General features: G+C 39.7%; 1 protein-coding gene across 3 annotated transcripts in view; it reads left to right on the forward strand.

The window, feature by feature from the left end:
• The window catches only part of LOC131678854 (epidermal growth factor receptor substrate 15-like 1), a 60968-nt gene that overhangs the window by 23197 nt on the left and 18246 nt on the right, over nucleotides 1–19525 (forward strand). For all 3 annotated transcript variants that reach the window (XM_058959263.1, XM_058959261.1, XM_058959264.1), the window contains 3 exons: nucleotides 3498–4121; nucleotides 4188–4376; nucleotides 4450–4545. In XM_058959263.1, the coding sequence (XP_058815246.1) occupies nucleotides 3498–4121; nucleotides 4188–4376; nucleotides 4450–4545 (909 nt within the window). The remainder of the gene's footprint in view (nucleotides 1–3497; nucleotides 4122–4187; nucleotides 4377–4449; nucleotides 4546–19525) is intronic.

Here is a 19525-nt window from a genome sequence, read left to right on the forward strand (position 1 = left end):
ATTTAATCTACTAGTCTCGTTAAAACTTGAAAGATTTGAGCAGAGGTTTTTTTAACCACTTCGGTGTGAGGATCGAAGGACATTTCTGTATGCTTTGCGAGCCAGCTTAAATGCCTCCGACTCATCCCTGCGTATGCGATTCCAAGCTTTGAACTGTTCAAGTCGAACAAGTTCGGTATTGCACCAAGGTATTCCTCCAGAAGCACGCACAACTCGATGCGGACAATCCTCTTAGTATGCTGCTACTATGAGTGAGTTTGTTTTATCCATGACCTTATCCAAATTACTTGGAGATTCAATTGTCGGAAAATACCCATGAAACCTGATCGCCAAACCCTCTTCGTAGAGATCCCAGCTCGTAGATTTAGGATTACAATAGGTGACGATATCTAGCGAGACGTTTAAATGATCGAAGACAATGTACTTATGATCAGAAACGACGGTTCGAACTCGTGAGGCATTCAGAAATCATGACAAGGCGAGAGTTCATAATGCGGCCCATATGTCGAACAATAGATATATTTTCTGTTTATGTTATCAACAATCATATTGACTCTGACAGCATAAATATCGAAAGTTGTGAACTCTAATGTAAGACATACGTCAATAGCACTATTCGCACGAGGCATTTCACGTGGCTTTGTCATGCCATTTTTGTTGAAAACTACGAATACGTGGTTAAGTAGTTTTCCAACATAGAAGTTTTCTTCATGGAAATACGATTCTTGAACCAAAACTATAGAAGCTTTTTCTTCCTTCACAAGGCGGGATAGATTCGTAGTTGCTGTACGTTTATGCTGAAGATTTGTGCTACTCTAACAATACTTGATCATTGCACTATACATTTCATCATCAGCATTTCTTGTACTGCCAGACTTCCCATGAACATCGACAAGTTTGAACCTGTTTACAAAATTTCGTGCGCGCGTTCAGCCTCAAACATCTTGATATACATGTTCGCCTCAAACATCGAACCCAAGCGAACGATATGCAAACTCTAGTTCAAATATCCGTGCACTTACACTGGGTGCGTACACGAGAACAATTCGCACAAGGCAAAAAGAGTCAACGCTAGTGATAATGAGAGTGAGAGAGGGAAAACTGATGCCACGAACCTATGTGTACGCACACCGTATACGTACATGGAGTTCGGTTGTGCAGGCGAACATGTACACGTATTTCAGAGCGAAATAGCGTGTTTGAGTTCCTACACGAAGTGTGGGTTTAATATGAGCACAGAACCAGAGCGAACATTGTGTACGATGTTCAATTGGGAAGACTGTGTACAGCAATTGAAAGATACCTAACAAGGTGGCTTATATTTGCCTATAGCGAACCCCGAAATGGGTACTAGCGACATGACCATCATTTGAATCCCACGATTTTCGAAGAAACAAACGTCCGCTGTGTCAGAGATTCACTTAACACAGCAAGAGCAAGACCTACGACACTCCGTGCGCGACTAGCATACTTTCGTCCTGCCAGCCATTCAGGTCTCGACACAGAGAAACACCTTGAATTGAGGACTCCTGTAGATCAATTCTTGGTTAAGATACTTCAACCCGCCGGATGATACACGGCCTCTGGGCTGGTTTTGTCCGGAAAAAAGATAATAGATTGCAGTATCAGTTTAAACGACTGGTCGGAGCTGATGTCCCGGTTGGTGAAGAAATTCTCCGGTTTACTGAGAAGGACCTTACAAATTCGAAAGTTATTTGGTTAGCAATCAATGTGGCAATATGCTGATTCTCCTTAGGAAACCTAATTGTGTTAAACCCGAATTTGCGCAAAATTTAGGCGTTCACCATCCGATCCAAGCAAAAAATTCAGTGAATTAAAAACGTCAACGAAACAACAGTCATTCGAGTCCCCATGGAGTTTACAATAAAAGCACCCTGGTTTAGGCGATCGCTATCATATCTAACCAAATTATTCTAAAAATTGTCGTGATTAGTGCTAAAATCAGCCATGTCTGCCATTATAGAGGCATGCGATGCGGTTAATGAATAACTTTCACTCTCGCAATTCTACTAACAGTAGTTTGCTAGTCTGAGCTTGTATGTTTGTCTTTTAGGCCATCATGTTAACTCTAAGGTATTTTGCTCCATCCCTAATTGTCACAATCTGATAGATTGCTTCGTACAGCCGTTCACTACCGATTTTCAGAGGTTCGGCCGGCCTTCTTTGCGTTCACTTTTTCTCAGCTCTCAGATAATATTTTGCGTTTTGTCGAAGACTGCATATCAAGAAGACTGGCAACTCTGTCCAGAATCTGGAGACAGTAACAACAACGCCACTTGCGGGTAAAGGTGGTACTTCCCATAGTGATGCACACACACAAATACACTTTTACATTAAGCTTCCTACCTTCCTCCAGTAGAGGCGCTGGAACCTCTGTCGCTCTTCGTTTGCATGGAGGAAGGAAAGAGATATCAGTCTTCTTAATATGGAGTCTTCGGTTTTGTCGAACGTGAGTGAGACTATAGGTTGTTCAATTGTTTTTATTTTTGTGTAAAATGGCTATCTGAGTGCCAAAAAGGTCTTATACTAAATTTCATTCAACGCCGGAGAGAAACCAATCATCCCCAAAATTTGTTGTCTTGTGGGAACGCAGGAGAAACTCAAAAAGTATTGTGTCGGAAAAGGTATATGGGGAACCACTTTCATGAGCATAATTAAAGATCTACTAAAGGAGAAATCAACATTCATACAAGGGGACTAGCACAAAAGGTTAGAGGTTTTTCTAAAGAGAATTTTCTAGCCTGAAAAAAGAAGCGAATAACCCTAAAGATAAAATAACTATAACCAAAAAAGCATTCAGCGAAACCTTCTGTTTTTAAACTTGGAAAGATATAGATCTGAAATCATAAACGCTCCGCACACTTCAATCACATCCGATTGGGCGGTAACCTTCTGTTTGGTTAGTTAAATCTTCACTTTTTTCCGTCTTGCTAAGAATTGCATTTGACTTTTAATTTGGTTTGAGCAGCTGAAAAATAATAAAGCTTCTTGTGAAAGGAGCAAAAACTTGGATATTACTGAGCATTGTAAGAACTTTTATCTGATCTACCACTAATGAGATTCTCACGGTAAAATTTTATTCGACTACGCTACGAAACCATATAAATGTTTGAATCCATCAAACAAACAAGCGGAGAACCGCTGTTCATGGCTCTGTTAGCATCGCATCTTGAATTTGAATTACTGGGTTTACTCGTCTCATCATAGATTCACATTTTATTATTCTGTTTCCAATTGTTTTTTGTTATATCCATTGCGGAGCCGCCCATTCGTATGTCGATAGCGACCAGATTTTTCGTCTGTTCTGTGTTCTTTCCTTCTTTCTCCTTTTTGCGTGTTTATTTTCTGTATGTTAGTTGCATTAATGTTGGTTTAGTGGGTTACGTTCTGGCTTCTGGAGAAAGGAAAAATAAATAAATGTTTCGTTCCCCCTTATCGCGAGCAAAAGAATAACCTCTTTCTGTCCCCCGTACAAGGTGAACAAAATTCGTGAACAGTGCCAGAAGCAGGAGGCAACCCTCAAGGAACAGGAAGGCGAGCTGGATTCCCGCCGTTCCGAGTTGCAAAAGTTGAAAGACGAAGAGCAGGCACTCGAGCGGGAGTACAATTCCGGCACCAAAGATGTGGATCGTCTAACGTCGCAGCTGCAGGACACGCAGCTCGAGATCAGTCAGGTCAAAGCGATGGTTACTCAGATACAGGAGTACCAACGACAGATGACCGATGCGTTGGCCATGTTCCGCAACGCGATCGATACCAACGATCCGGCATTGGTGTCGGATTACTCGTTGAAAATTGAACCCGAATTTAGAGAGGCTAAGCAGGCACTCGTGGAGAAAGAGGTGGAAAATGCTAACAAACGGGATCCGTTTGGAGATAATAAGGCCAACGGTTTCGGAGCGACGGACGGAGAAACAGGTTTCGGGGATGATTTCAAAACCAACGGATTTACAACACAGTTCGACACGAATAATGGATTCCAGAGTTCAGGATTCGACGATGGTTTTACCAATGCGTTTGATAACAAAAGCAGTGATCCGTTCGCTTCCTCCGCGAGCAGTGCCGATCCGTTTGCTGAAACAAAGGGTTCAGCTCCACAGGTAAGTTTCCAAAGTTTACTAAGACATCAATTAAGAGAAGGCTCATATTCATTCTCTCTATCACAGGTGGCCAGGGATCAATTCGGTTGTGATCCGTTTGCCATATTACACGCACCAACCACCGCTAGTCAGATACTCAGTCCCAGTCCAAACAAATCGGTGGCTCCTCCACGGCCGGAATCACCTAGTCCTGCGCTGCCACCGAAGAAAGCGAAACAACCTCCACCAAGACCGGCCCCGCCACGGCCTCTGCAGGTTAGTTTCTCGTATTCGTGAGCTGCTGGTAATAGCATTTTCGTTATCCATGTATAACGTAAACACATTGCAGGGTCCCACACCGACGAAACCAGCACCATCTACAATGGATGCCTTTGGCGACAGTAGTGGCGGCAGTTTTGCGAACTTCGCTGACTTCGACAATAAGGTGATTGTCAATAATCGTATTATCTACCGTGTTGGCACAAAACCTAAGTGGACCTAATTCGTTTGTAGTGTAGCACGTTTTGAATTTTGTTAACATTCAACAACATATGTTTGCTAATGACCAAAGCCCAAATCTGTCGAGGATTTTATTATCTGAATGTTGCATCTGTAATTTGCACTTTGTTCACTAACATAACCACTCCCCTAATGCAGTACTTTCTACTGCTCGTTCCTTTATATATCTATACTCACTGCATGGTATTATTTAGTGCAATAGTAGACATAACACCGCTCGTAGTCTAATTTTTTTCTATGAACTAATAAAAGAGAAATTAATCGTGTGTGTATTTCATTTAGTTTGGTATGTTTTAAAAAATTCTATTGCAAAAATACTAATCTTTTATATTTCAATTTTATAATTTATAGTGGCTATTTCTTTGTGTTACAAGTTACAAGCAAGCTGCTTATGATTTAGTTCTGTGTGAACGAAGACAATCTTATATTGCTAATTTTATCATGAAAATGATAATCTAATAATTATGAATTATTCTCGTCTTAGGCAGTTATTTGAGGCGTTTTTATGCTAAGCAAATGTAGTAATTGTCACAAACTAATCTGAGAAAATTCGAGTAAATTCCATTATTTCCGACTTTTATCGGATTCTCTTCAAATGGGACTGAAAAACTACAAATTGGTTATGAGTTGCATTATTTATTATATACTATGTTTTTATGTGAATTCATCTAATTTGATACAAAATTAAAGCAGGACGCTACATCAGGTTAAAACACAAAGCCTTTCTTGTATATCGCACCGTCCGTGAAGTAAGGAGCCCTAATTTGACCGCACCCATAAATCGCCTGCCCGATCAGACACTTTTTGGAGGATTTCGACATACTGTCGAACATTCTCTAGAACAGCAAACTTGAACTTAACAACGAAATTGTCCAGGGATGCGATCTAAGGCAGTTTTTATGTGAATTTCTTCGTCCATTCAGGGCTCGCGGGCCCAGGTTGTGCCGATGACATGTTGCCTATTATTTCGATTTACTACCTTCTGCACCTTGCAAACATTTACTATTTTCAGCGATATCGGATCAGGTTTATAGCAAGTCCCTTTCTTGCTGTAGAGCAACCCTTTGAAGATTCCAAGCACTCGAGACTCGGAGATAATAACGATTCCAGGTTACTTAGCGATCCATCGATGGGAAGCTTCTGCGTTTTGCAATTTGTTCACGAATGATATGCTGTTTCGACGACATGATCGAAAGTTCTATTCGAACTGCTATTTGAATTTGACAAATACAAACAATATTGAACGCACCAGTTTTTCACGGACCAGTTTTTATCGAGTGTTTGTTAATTCTCTACGAAGTAAAATTCACGAAGCAACACCCTGCAGGCGCAGTAAGTTCGCGCGGATACCGGCGAATTAAATGTGGCCTCCCACAAATGGTTCTGCGGAGCCATACCCAGTCTAGGCAGAAACGCGGTCTAGAAGCAGACCATAGCCTCAATGAACATCTTCATCCCCCGCGACAAAGGAGCTCATACGTTGACGAGCATTCTTCCGCGGTCAGCACATCCACTCCTGGTAGCATCACGGAATATACATCGTAGTATGCGGAACGAAGAGACAGATGATATCGAGATATCAACACTAACTCCGATCCCGACCATAGCATATCGAACGCCTAAGGACAAGACGGTGCGTGTTCCACCAATTGTAGTTAACAACCAAACAACTAGGCAGCTACGAGATTTGAGGCCATATAACAACATATCGCCAATCGAATACCACACGAAAGCGGTGTACACCTACGCTGTGCAGCAAAGGACGCCTTTAACAACTCTGTGAAAGTGCCGAAAAGGTTATATATCGAGTTCCCCACATATACACTCGCATCTGACCAAGCATCTTTCAGCGTTCAGAAGCACTGTTTTCTTCCCAAGAAAACGAATTTGGAACAAAATGACAAGAACGAGACACGTCGATGTATAAAGTGCGCAAACATCAGTGGCCAGCATATTGCGAACTACCGTGGTTACCCTTACCGCAAAAACTACGTGGAGAACTTGGCAAAAATAAGAACCGAGCGCCGACATCCAACACCTCCCCCTCATCCATAACGTTCTTCCATGAGCTGACACAGCAGCTCCCCCGCTTTCCCGTTAGGAAAATCATACGCCCAGGTGCTACAAAATCAAGGAATTACCAATAAGGACCTGTTCTCATTATCGGAATTTCTTTCCCTGACTAGAGAAATGTTAGACCATTTTCCAAACTCGTCGCTGTTGTGCTATCTTATGACAAGCGCCATTTAGCACATTTCGAGAAAAAAGATTTTTAAAGTTTGAGATTGAATATCTTGAAACTTATAAATGGTAAAAACAATTCAAAGAAGACAATTAATGCTTCAATCTATTCTGTATTAAACTCTCAAATATCATGAAGTTCGGTTGACTATGTTGCGAGTTTTCACTATAAATGTAAACAAAAGTCGCACTCACACGTGTCGTAGGTGTGTATTGATGGCAAAATTTGTATGGCGTGTCATAATTGTGCATGGAAAATTTTCCATAGAAAAAAAAGCATCAATTATTAACTTTTATTAATATCTTCGGCTTTATTCGGCCTAGAAACAATCGATGAGATGCATTTTGAAGGAAATTGAGCAAGCAATCTAGCAAAAATAGTAATTTTTAATTACAGTGTTGCCAAACATGAAATATTGCCAATTGAAAAGTAAAACTGCATATTTTTCGCATTACATGTATTTTTATTTTAAAAATTATGCCATTGTGTTCCTCAGACATTTTTTCATATAAAAACATCTAAAACTTCTACATTACTTAAGCAAATCCCAAGACACAGTGATTTAAAGCAAAAAACTGACAATTTCTCATCACTTTTTTCGCTATAACTCAGTAACCAAGCAAAATTTCAAAATTCTGAAAACGCTATTTTGTAGAGAATTTTCAGATTAGTAATGTTGCATATCTAACTCAGTTTACCCCAAAATGGCGTTTGTCATAAGATAGCACAACAACGACGAACTGCCAAACAAAAGAGGAACAACTTCTAGCTCTCTTTGAGCTAACTACCAACTGCAATTGCAACATGCGCTCCGTCCATGGCAATAGACTTAAAACTTTCGATTTTTTGACGTAGGACTACGTCTTTGTTTTCGATATGGGGGTGCACTCTGCAAATTCTACAAAAATGGTATGTAACGAAAAGTGGTCCAATTTTAAATGCATATAATTCAGCCATCTCACGATAAATTTTCAATTTTTTTGCACAAATCGCCCCGAAATACTTCTAAGAATAGATTCCAATAGATAAACCCAAAGATTTTTGATATCATAGCATTAAAAAAATTAAATAATATACAACCTTGTCAAAATATCGCGCATTAACACACAGAAGATAGCGCTTCCCAAGCCCTGTACGACGGATTGATGTACCTAACGCGCAACGCTTCTATGAATGACGTCATCATCGACTATTTAAAGAACGGATTTGGCCAGACACGCTCAGTTCCCTGTTGAACGGCTGGCGAAGCAGATCACTGCGCTGTGTTTTTTACAGCCAGTGTAGCTGAGCTAGAAGTCCGTTACACTGGCTGTGGAGGGACGCTACCCTGTGTCGTCCAACAGGCGACCGCTCCAACTGCTTCCCAAATGCCGCTGTAATGTTGCCAGTAAATTTTTGGTTTAACTAGCACATGTATTTGCTATTTGCGCTTGAAATTAAGTAATGTAGTGGTAGTAATAAGCTTCTCATTTTGGTTTAAACGCAAGGAAAACAGGATTTGATTAATTAGTTTAGCTCATCTAAGCAATTTTATCAATTCTGTAATTTAAAAGGAATTTTACGGAACTTGGTGAATTTGGCCCCACTTGCAACTGGTATAATCAACCTGCACAAAGTATTGCATAACGCAGGGCTGTTTTTTGGAAGAAAATGTGTTATCATTCATCCCTTCGCTATGCAAAATCACGATATTATGACAGATGGGCTAAGCGCGGCCATTCCTTTCAATCGGAAAAGGCCGCGTGGCATTTTGGTGAAATGCGCTAATAGTGTCGTGGTGGTACTAGTTGTCTCTTTCGCTCTACCTATCATCATCAGCGTTGACTCATTTTGCATTGTACGCTTGGGTTCAATGTTTGGTGCGAATGTGTTGGTAGGTAGTGGAACTGGCGGTAAAATGAACACGTTAAGCAAAGTCATTATTTTCTAACTAATAAGTGAATGAGATATTACAATCACCTTATGTTTCTTGTTAGACATGTTTTGTACATATCTGGTAAAAATACTTCGTCATAAACACAATTTTTCAAACATGATTCTTGATTTCTAAACATGTCCAAAAATGAGACATGTTTATAGCGAGTGGGTAAAATGAACATGTGGCGGTGGTAAAATAAACAGCTTCTGGTGACCTGCAAAATGTCCTGTACGTATGCAATGCGCAGCGTTGGAAAGCATTTTCCGATCAATGCTAATATCCCAACAAATCATGAGCTTTGCATACACATAGGGCATTTTGCAGGCAAACAAATTGTCACGGAAGAATTTTTATGACGTAGTATTAACCATTTTACAATCCTGTGGCATCGAAACACATCTACAAACTTGGGGTTATCCATGGGTGTTTGAACTTTTAGGATCTGTTTGAGAGCAACTAGAAAGCTTGTTCTATACATGAGATGTGATTATATTGTCTAAAATTTGATTTTTCTTCACCGGTCCGGTGTTTTTTCCCACACACTAAGTACTAAGAAAATAAATATTTTACATTAAGTAGTATAGTCCTACGTCTACAGTTCGTGCAACCCCATAGGGCTGCACCTTGTAGTTTTTTATCTTGGGACGGCACAAAGTGAACGTAGGAATAGTTACTGATACTTGGTTGCAGCACAGACATGCCTTTTTCCAGCCGAATTTCAATTTTAGCCGGCTTGATCGTGATTCTGACAAAGCAGAAAGAGAGGGAGGTGTCGTGATAGCGGTTCGAAGGGGCATCAAATTCACAGTGCTCAACAACTCAACCAAGGTCATAGAAGCTGCAGGCATCCCTATTAGCACGGCGGATGGAAGCCTACATGTAATCACCGCCTGCGGAGGAGACGACCGATTTGGACACAATTTTGCAAAGATATCTTAACGAGTAACAGAAGAACAGAACCATTTTCCATTGTGACCTGAATGCACGCCATTGCCACTGGAACTGCTCGAAAGCAAACAAGGCCAGAACAGTATACAGTGTATCAGAAAGCAGCTAATCGGAACTTCGTCGTCCATTTTCCGGAATCCTTCACGTGTCATCGAGCGAGTCGGAAGCGGGACCATTTCCCGATATTATTTGATGTCAGTCTTTTAACGTCAATCGTCCAGACAACACCAAAGTTCCGAACTGGCCACTTTTCCAACATGAGTTTAACTCTAAGTTGTACCTTTTAGACCCGGCTGTCAGCAAATTTGACAACGAAACTGCGATTGACGCTGCTATTGTTCCTAGCGAGGACTGTAGTGGACGCAGTCTCTCAAGTACAGCAATGCACCTACCAAATTGCAACGATTCCAGAGAACACCCAAAAATTATTCGCACTGCGAAACAAACGTCAGCGTCAGTGGTACAGGAAAAGAGACCCTATCTACAATGGCATCGTACTGTCACTAAACCGTCCATTTCGCGAAGACTGCGACCTAGCTAACTTCAGCAGATTCAAGGAAACGCTGCGCATCGTAAACGACGACCGTGACACGCTATGGAGAATCTCCAAGGCTCAGCGAAAGTTGACCACATATAGTTCATCCTTGCATGAAGCAGACAAAATTATCTCTTCCCCGCCAGAAAAAAACACCAACCAGATGGCAGACGATACAGAAATCGTCTCAGTGGTAAACAGTTCAATCACACATATCGACTAATGATATCTAACATATGTCCATTCGTGGCTGATCCACCCGAAGGAAGTAGTTCGGATTATTCGTAAGCCCAAATCTAAAAAATCACCTGGTCAAGACAATAGTCGAAACTGCGTCCTTAAAAAATTGCCTCCTCGCTAAAATTTCCGCTTGTATACAACTTAGCTACTTCCCGCCTAGCTGAAAACAACAGTTGCGTAAGATATATATCTTATTTTTAAGTTACTACCTGCGACTTCACAATGCGTATAATAGCTCTAATCTGTTTGATTTAAATATCTTGATACTAACCTAACCTACTTACTAATTACGGTTCCAAAAGTTGATGCAGCCACTCTTAAAAATTTCTTCCGACGTACAGCGTTTCACTGCGGGTGATAATGAGTTGCAATTAACCATACCTCGAGCGAACACTTGGTTCTCCAGGCGGCTACCTTGATTGCCATCCCGAAACTAAACAAAGACCCCACTAACGCAAGCAACTGCAGACCAATAAGTATATTGTCGTTATTCAGCAAAGTTCTTGAACGGATAATACTGAAACGCATCGAACAGCACCTGGAAACTATTCTAATTATGCCTGATGTGAAATTTGGCTTCATACGATGGCATTCTACCAACCATCAGCTCACTCGGCTTGGCAAGGAGATTCAAGTTATATTGAATATATTTACCGCCGACCTGGTGATGCTCGACAGTATCCAGTACTTTTTCTTCGCCGATGACACTGGGATCACCGCTTCGGATTCCGACCCAGCTATAGTAGTCGCCAAGCTGCTTTGAATGATTATTGCATTTTGGCCAGAGTTTCCATATCGGGCAGATTACAGCAATCTTGCTTGCACTGTTTCAATTCTATTAGTCCAAATGCTCGTACAAGGACACCAAATAGCTGCTGAAGCTTCCAGGATAGACCTAACAAATGAAAAATACAGTGCCCGCAAACAATATGGATCAGTAAACTCGTTATCGCTTATTATTACGAAGCCAAGATTTCGATTTTCCTGTGAGAGTAATAGTTTATGAATGTCAGTTGCGATTCCAGGAGTACACCAAGGTCTCTAATAACTGAGTCTCTAGCGATTGCCCGGCGATATTGTAGCTCCAGAGAATTGGTGTTTTCCTGCGTGTGAAAGATATTATACAGCATTTGAACACGCTGACAGCCAACAAGTTGCGATTACACCATTTACAGAGAGCATATAGATATTGTTGTAGTTCGATCTATTAACCGCACAATGAGGAATAGTTTGAGATCATCAGCGTTCGCACCCTAGCAATTATAGCGAACGTCGTTGAAGAATAAAGAAAAAGCAACGATCCCAGATTGCTCCCTTGAGGTACACCCGACAAGTTGTTGAAGCTATATGATTCGTTACTTCCTAATTTCACAGACAGAGAACGATCTACGAAAGAAGATTCAAGCTACGTTGTAAAATTTGATAGGGCGCCAAGTCGGGAAGAGGGTGATCTACACAAGCGAAAGCCACTTTAAGATCAGTGTATACAGTGTCTACCTGTGATCCATTTTCGATATTTTATTGCAGTTCGAAGTATATTGGGCTAGATTGATGGTTGTTCATCTGCCTGCAAAAAAGCCATGTTGGTCCTTCAATATGTATGCTTAGGTCTCACAAAAGAGCATATTTCCCACGTATGTGGCACCCATATCCCATTTGTACTGAACTGACATAAGTCGTCAACATCTCAGCGGGCACACAAATTATGAACCCCCCCCCCCCCCCCTAACAGTTCAAATTGTTCTGCTTGTTTTGCTCGAAGCTCGATTTTTACTGGTCAGACTCAATTTTTAGACATTGTTAAAGAGCGAAAATATTGGATAGCTAATTGAAGAAATGTGTGGTTTTGGGCATGTCGGTGAATAACCAAAACTTTATACCACGGTGCACCAACAAATTAAACGAACTCGACTATCACAAAATTGTGTCGAATGAAATTGATTCTGTTAATTGTGGATCGACCCTAACGCGACGTTTCAGATGTTGGCATAAAAATCATGGCGGCGTAGCAGATACCTGATATATCCTACTAGGAACTCAAACAACTTTGATCTCGCGCAGAACGAGGTTATGCCACGATTGTTGGAAACATTACTGATTTTTTCAACACACGGGAAACACTGATTGCAACAGTGATTGGTAGAAAATTAGCCATAGAGGTGTACACAATGCACTTGTATATCTCTTCGGTATAAAAGAAGGAATCCCATCTGACCCCATCAATGCAAAGGACTTATGGCAGCTAGTATGCCTACGTCAATAAATTAAACGTTTCCAAAATTTATTACATCACGAGGGACATCTCGAAGGCCACAAACCACCTAAGTTGAGTTAGCCGATTCATTTTTGAACACACTCGAGAAGTGTTTCACGATCCAGTTACAGATGCCGCTGGGAGTGTTAGACGTTCCATTTGCGAGAAACATACTGTAAGGAAGACTTTGGTTTCGTTTCAGGTTGAATCAGGTTCGTACTACATGTCTTGAATAGAGAAAGCGATTCTAGGTTTTGTAGCTGTTACTGGCTAGAGTGAGCTCCCCTTTTGTAAAGGGGTTTCGTCGCCTCGTGTAATGTCGAAGCACAGCTGCTCGCAATCTTTTCAGGTTACGTAGCTGCCGGTTGGACCTTACTGGATTCGGTCGTGGACGGGGTGCAGGCGCATGTATTTTGAAAAGCTGTTTCAGCATCTGCGAAAGTTTTTCTAAGGCTACATCCACATCTTTCGCGAAGTTCAAGGATGTCTTCCTGTTGATTGCTGGAAGTGAGTTATGAAGTCTAAAGAAGATAGTCATGGAAAAATTGAACTCCCTAACATCCTCCATCTCGTAATGAATGAAATACAAATCAATTTTGTTACAACGTAACGAAAAAATATTCCGCTATTTGCTGAAATTTTAATTTCACTAAAATGATTTATATAAGTTTGTACACTATTCCCCCGAAAATTATACCCTAGAAGGCCCCCTCAGAATATACTATTCCCCAGAAAGTCATTTCCCAGATTGTACCATTCCCCAGAATGCGCCATTTCCCATAAAGTCATTCCCCAGAAAAGTTTTATTTTTTTCATTGATTTCATCTTTTTAACGTACTACAGTCGTGGTTCGCTGGTTGGTCACTTTTTAACTGGACCGCTTTTTAGTAGGACTTCGCTGGTTGGACCATTGTCCAACTAAAAAGCATCTTAATGTCAAAATCCCATGTCAAGATCACCTTAACAATCAAAATGAAAATAATTAGAGATGTGAACAGAAGCATTTACACTACTGCTAATTCATGTTGTGTTGAATATTGCGATGAAGCTTTGGTTCTACGACTTTCCCCAAAAGCCATTGCACACAAAATAAAATGCCGAAGTGTTTGCCCCAGAAAGAACTATTCTCCAGGAAACCATTCCCTCGAAAGCGACAATTCCTAGAAAACAATTAGGTTCTTTACTGACACAGTTAACTTTTCTTGACAGTTCGCTTGTACTGTTTACATGGACTTAGAAAAATTTGTAGATGACTAGATTCGCTCGAAGCAAATCGAATTTTTCTAAGTCCATGTAAACAGTACAAGCGAACTGTTCAAAATGAACACTCAGTTCATTTGTGACGTCAGCGTAAAGTATTCAATATTCCAAAATGTACTCTTTCTCGGAAATACCTTACTCAGAATGAACCAATGCTCAGAAGTTCATTCTATAGATAACCATTTCCTAGACATTTTTGGTAAGATGGGGAAAGCATCCACATTGATTTGAATTGGCAAAATCAAAAATCTTATTCAGAATGTTGGCCATTTTGCACTGCTAGCAGCATTAGACAATAGCTTTATTTTACACATTTCTTTTAATAATATAAACAAACATGCAGAACAAATTGCAGAATCCGATACAGGTGTGTTTTGAGAGCCATTTCGTAACAACCATAGGAAGCGGTAGCGCCCCTTCCTAGGATTCAAAAGAATGAAACAGTGTTATGCAAGCAAGGTTATATGGTGAAACCCAAACTTAGTGCATTATCGAAGTAATTGAAGTGACGTGGTGTTAAGCTGCTGAGGATGACATGCCGAAAACGGTGGCTCCTCGCAAGTAAGCCAGTTATCCATTCGCTTACCCGATTTACTCAAACATAGGAACTGATTCCTTCTTTCAAACATGAGCGGTTCATGGAATCTTCATGCCAAATGAGTCTTGCACGCAAACTTGTAATCTTTACGTCTGCCTGGTTTACACTTGAAGAATTGTCCCAACTTTTGAGAAAGACTATCCAGTTCGGCATAAAGTCTTTTGGCACAACATCGTCTGACACAAGACATTATATGATAATTGGCCATTTGACCTAACAGTCGTGTAGCACTTTCTGGGAATGGAGCATTCTGGATAATGGCTTTCTAGGGAATGGTACATTCTAGGCCATGTCTTTCTGGGGAACGATACATTCTGGGGGATGGAATTCTAGGGATTGGCTATCTGGGAACGGTATAAAACCGTTAACCTACATCAATTTCACCAAAGCACTGCTGTCAGTGCTTATCTGAAACTATTTGCTTGGTGGGTGGGCTGAGAGTTTGATCTAAACGGTCGGATCAATATCAAACGAGATCTCCCGCAGTTATCGTTGACTGTTCTTGCAGTGGTCCTTAATTGATGGCTACAGAGGTAAGGTTTTTTACTTTTTTGGTTTGAATAACTGGATTCTTTGCGCCCCTCAATGAACCCCAGAGAACATTTCAGTGTTTTTTCCAGGCGATACCGTTATAATGTCTCCTCCACAGCGAGAGTGGCTAGTGGTTTTGGATTCTTTGCGGTGAGTGTGAAGGTGAAATTCTGCACCTAACGAGACCGACAAAACTGTTCATAAACGCGCATTATGCTATGCCAAAAAATTCTACAATGAATGTGAGCTGATCAATCATTTTGATTCCAGTTTTTGTTTAGTTTCAGCGTATACTCATGTTTTTATTGACGCCTATTCTGCCCATAATTGCAAGTCAGTCCAATGTTCTATTGGATTCCCTATCTACATGGGTCTGTCTTACGATTATACCAGGTCATAACCTCTGATCAAAGCTTCGCCTCGCCTCTAACTCACTTTGTTCAATAGTAACTATTGGTGTCCTCTACCCGTTAAAATCTGAAATTATTTATGACCTAAAAGTATTGCTTGTTATGTACTAAACTTCTTCCGAAGGTAAAATAAATGGTTTTTTTTCGCAGGACACTTTAATATGGAAGTAAGTTTTCGTATAAATAAGCCCCGTGCGAAATTAGCTTGATTAAAATGGTTAGAAAGAATAATTTTCTTTTTATTCGTTCAATTATTTTTTTTTTTGCTTGCTATTTTCTACAGTTCCCGTATCGATGTTGTTATGAGTTTTTTGCCCCCAGTAGTACGTATGCTCTAGGTAAAGCATCGTACTATTTCATCTTGTTGTCCGTTCAATTGTGCCAACTATGCCAGTATTCCGCAGTGAACCTGCCTCGATAATACTTAAATCGACTTCTCTGTGTTTCTTTTTCTCTCTCTCCCTCTGCTAACTTTCCTCCACAGTGAATATCATCTAACAATTAAACTTAACAATATTTTACTAACCATTACCCCCAAGCTAGAAGCAAAAACAATAGCCGTGTTGCAAGTCATTTAGATTCCCGCAAGCTAAGAAACAACAAAATATATCTCAGAAACAAATATCACCCGGTAAATCAAACCTGTACAATGTGCGAAGACGAAGAAGAAAAAAAACATCTAGATAGGTCAGGGTGAGCTCCGTCGTGGATAATTGAATGTGTTATTCTAATATTAAGATTGAGAGTAGGTGGAGTTTTTCGGAACCTTCCCAGTCATCAAGAAAATGTTGTTTAGGGTACCAAAAGAAATCACAATAATAGCGCGTGAACCGTTGCAATCTGTAGCTATTTGATCAATAGGATCAAATCAACATCCCAAACTAGTTGAAACTTTTCAGAAATTCACCACACACCGATGATTTCGACAGGCTGTCGTAGGTTCGCAACCGATCAGGTTGTGTAAATCAGCAATGATTGTGGAAGGAACTGGATCGAGAATAGTAAGGAAAATTAGTACTGAAAGAATACAACTTGAAAACAAACAAAAAAGATATTAGCTATAAATATATTTACTCTATCGATTTAGTTATTGTTGCGGAACTTTATAAAAGTACATACACAAATATTTATTCAATTGCAAGGATTGTACGGAATGAACTGAAAATTCAATCGCTCTCGACTAGGGCCGATTTAACGTATAAGTAAGAAACCCTTAGTTGATTAGCGGAAACGTGCCGAAAATAATCAAAGAAGATACATAGCAGTTAGTTTATCAGTTTATATCTGCTTGAACATTACTTGCTAAGAGATGATTTATTGACAGACTTTTATCAGGTCTAGCAGGCTTATCTTTCGTTAAGAAACGAACAATATGTAGAATTTTAAACTTCACATTCGTCTCTGTCCGAAATAGGGAGTCTTTCTTGAATAACACGGTTTCTCATTTTTTTTGTTTTCAGTAAATATCATACTTGTTGTGAAAAAGAAATGAATACCTAAATTAACATTCAACGAATAATCGATGTGAACGCATATATTTAGTGAAACATATTCTGTATTTTACTAATCCCGTTGAGATTATTTTATTCAATTAATTAATTGTGTCTATGAAATCATGCATCAACTATGAAATTATTTAAAGCAATGAAATGAATGTCAGCATATACTAGAAACGAAAAAATACGGTTCACAGTTTTTGACTGAATAGAACATTACTTGAACATTTGCTTCATTTGGCATTTGGTATAATAGAGCTCCATTGTTCCATTCTAATTCCCAAATATAAACTTAAATGTTCTTTTTCAACATATTGTGGTACCTTTCTCAACCATTTCGTTTCTAAAATGTAAAATATATGCGCAGACTAGATGAGTAGGTACAACACACTTCTTCCATTTACGGCAGTCGTAATTTGTTCGGATATCTGTTGTTTCTACCAGCAGTATTTGTAACAAATATCAACCAATACTATACATATGGATATAGAGAATTACGAAAACGTGTGAACGCGAGGAAAATTTATCGTTGTTTCTTTCAATCTTAGCTAATTGCAATAGGTATTTAATCACGTATTTATCAACATCCACACACACAATCATCAAGGACACCATTGTGAGGTAACATTTAAACACAACGCGAACCTTGCCATCAATGCTTGGCGATCAACGTCACTAATCGGAAGCTAACGTTATAAGGTTCAGAGTACCATAACAGAAGGCACAGCAATGCTAGAAAATCACAGCAAAAAATAACTGGACTTATGATTAGAGATTAGAATAATTCACATTCCTTTGGGTGAGCTTTGTAGAGCGATAGAACATACAAAATTGCAGCCACAGAAGATTTTCTTCAATACAAAGGCAAGCATGCACACAGGAAAGCAACCGGGCAACTAGTTCATCAGATATGGTATGATTTGAGACAGCATCCCCTCACTCACGCATCTACACCAATCGGAATGGGCTAACGACATTATAGTGTTCTTAAAGCAACTAATTATTAACTCACGCAAACCAGAATAAATACAATACTACGCGAGCGAGCGGAATGGACCCATCGTGGAGCAACAGCTGCAAAAATAATGTTCTGTAATTACACAAATTAACCTGAATACTAAAACAAAAAATGAGCAATGAATAACTAATCTGCTGTGTGTTTTGTGTGTTTTTTATTGTTTTCTGTTGCGCTTCTATAAATTTTCTGTTAGGCTATATCACTAACCAAACCACGTATCACAAAATTATTACTTATCAGTAGAGCGTTGGTATTGCTGATTGGAACACTAACTCGTAATGCTTTATTGTGAACAGCCCACTCTTATCAGCTGAGCACTTTAATCTGCACTTTATCTCTACGGTTTACCCTAAATAGTAAAAATGAGATCAATAGTTATCAAATGGATATACAGTAGACCTCTCCACATTTTGAAAAAGTTTTGAAATATACATGGGTCAGCTCGAATTTTTGTTCTAGGTGTGAATTTAAGAACTTTCACCAAAAACGGCTTAATTTGGACATGATTTAGAGGTGTCTCCAATTAAAAATCGTGTTTTTGTTACGTTTCCATAGGAAGATCACTTACACTCTGATTTAATAGACCCTACATGCCCACATATCGTCAAAGGTTCTTCCTTAGACATATCTTAACATGTTTTAACAGGTGAACATAGCTCTAAACGCAATAGAAAATTTGTTAACTGGATTTTTATTTAGAAAATTATATCAAAACCAAGGAAAATTAATAGTATTTTTTCTTGGTTTTGATATTCTTTTCTATATGAAAATCCAGTTGACAAATTTTCTATTGCGATTAGAGCTATGTTCACCTGTTAAAACATGTTAAGATATGTCTAAGGAACAACTTTTGATGATATGTGGGCATGTAGGGCCTATTAAATCAGAGTGTAAGTGATATTCCTATGGAAACGTACCAAAACACGATTTTTGCTTGGAGACACCTCTAAATCATGTCCAAATTAAGTCATTTTTGGCGAAAGTTCTTAAATTCACACCTAGAACAAAAATTCGAGCTGACCCATGTATAATTCAAAACTTTTTCAAAATGTGGAGAGGTCTATTATACAGTAGTGCATGACATAGAAGCTAACTTTGTAGCATTCAGGGGAAGCTAGACTCATTCGGTCAAATCAACCAGCATCGTTCGCAGTACTCCATGACCTTTTTTCCGTAATGCCAAGATGCCACCAAAACAGAACGAAACTGCTGCGTTGCTTAAAGAAAGGCAACAGACGTTTTTCCACGCACTTCTGCACATAAATTTCCTAATTGATGGTCCCGGCTGCTATGTAAATGTCGCTCATAGAGTCGCAAGAACAAATGACCAGACGAGATTCTCCTTTGCAAACTTCGACAGCGTAATGTGTTTGAAAATCTCTGCCACCTTTCCTCTTCCAGTCCAGTGTCTTGGCGTAGGCTTCGTCATCCTGTACCACGCAATGATCATTCGTTG

The sequence above is a fragment of the Topomyia yanbarensis genome, chromosome 2 (assembly GCF_030247195.1).
Source record: "Topomyia yanbarensis strain Yona2022 chromosome 2, ASM3024719v1, whole genome shotgun sequence".
Taxonomy (NCBI): Eukaryota; Metazoa; Arthropoda; class Insecta; order Diptera; family Culicidae; genus Topomyia; species Topomyia yanbarensis.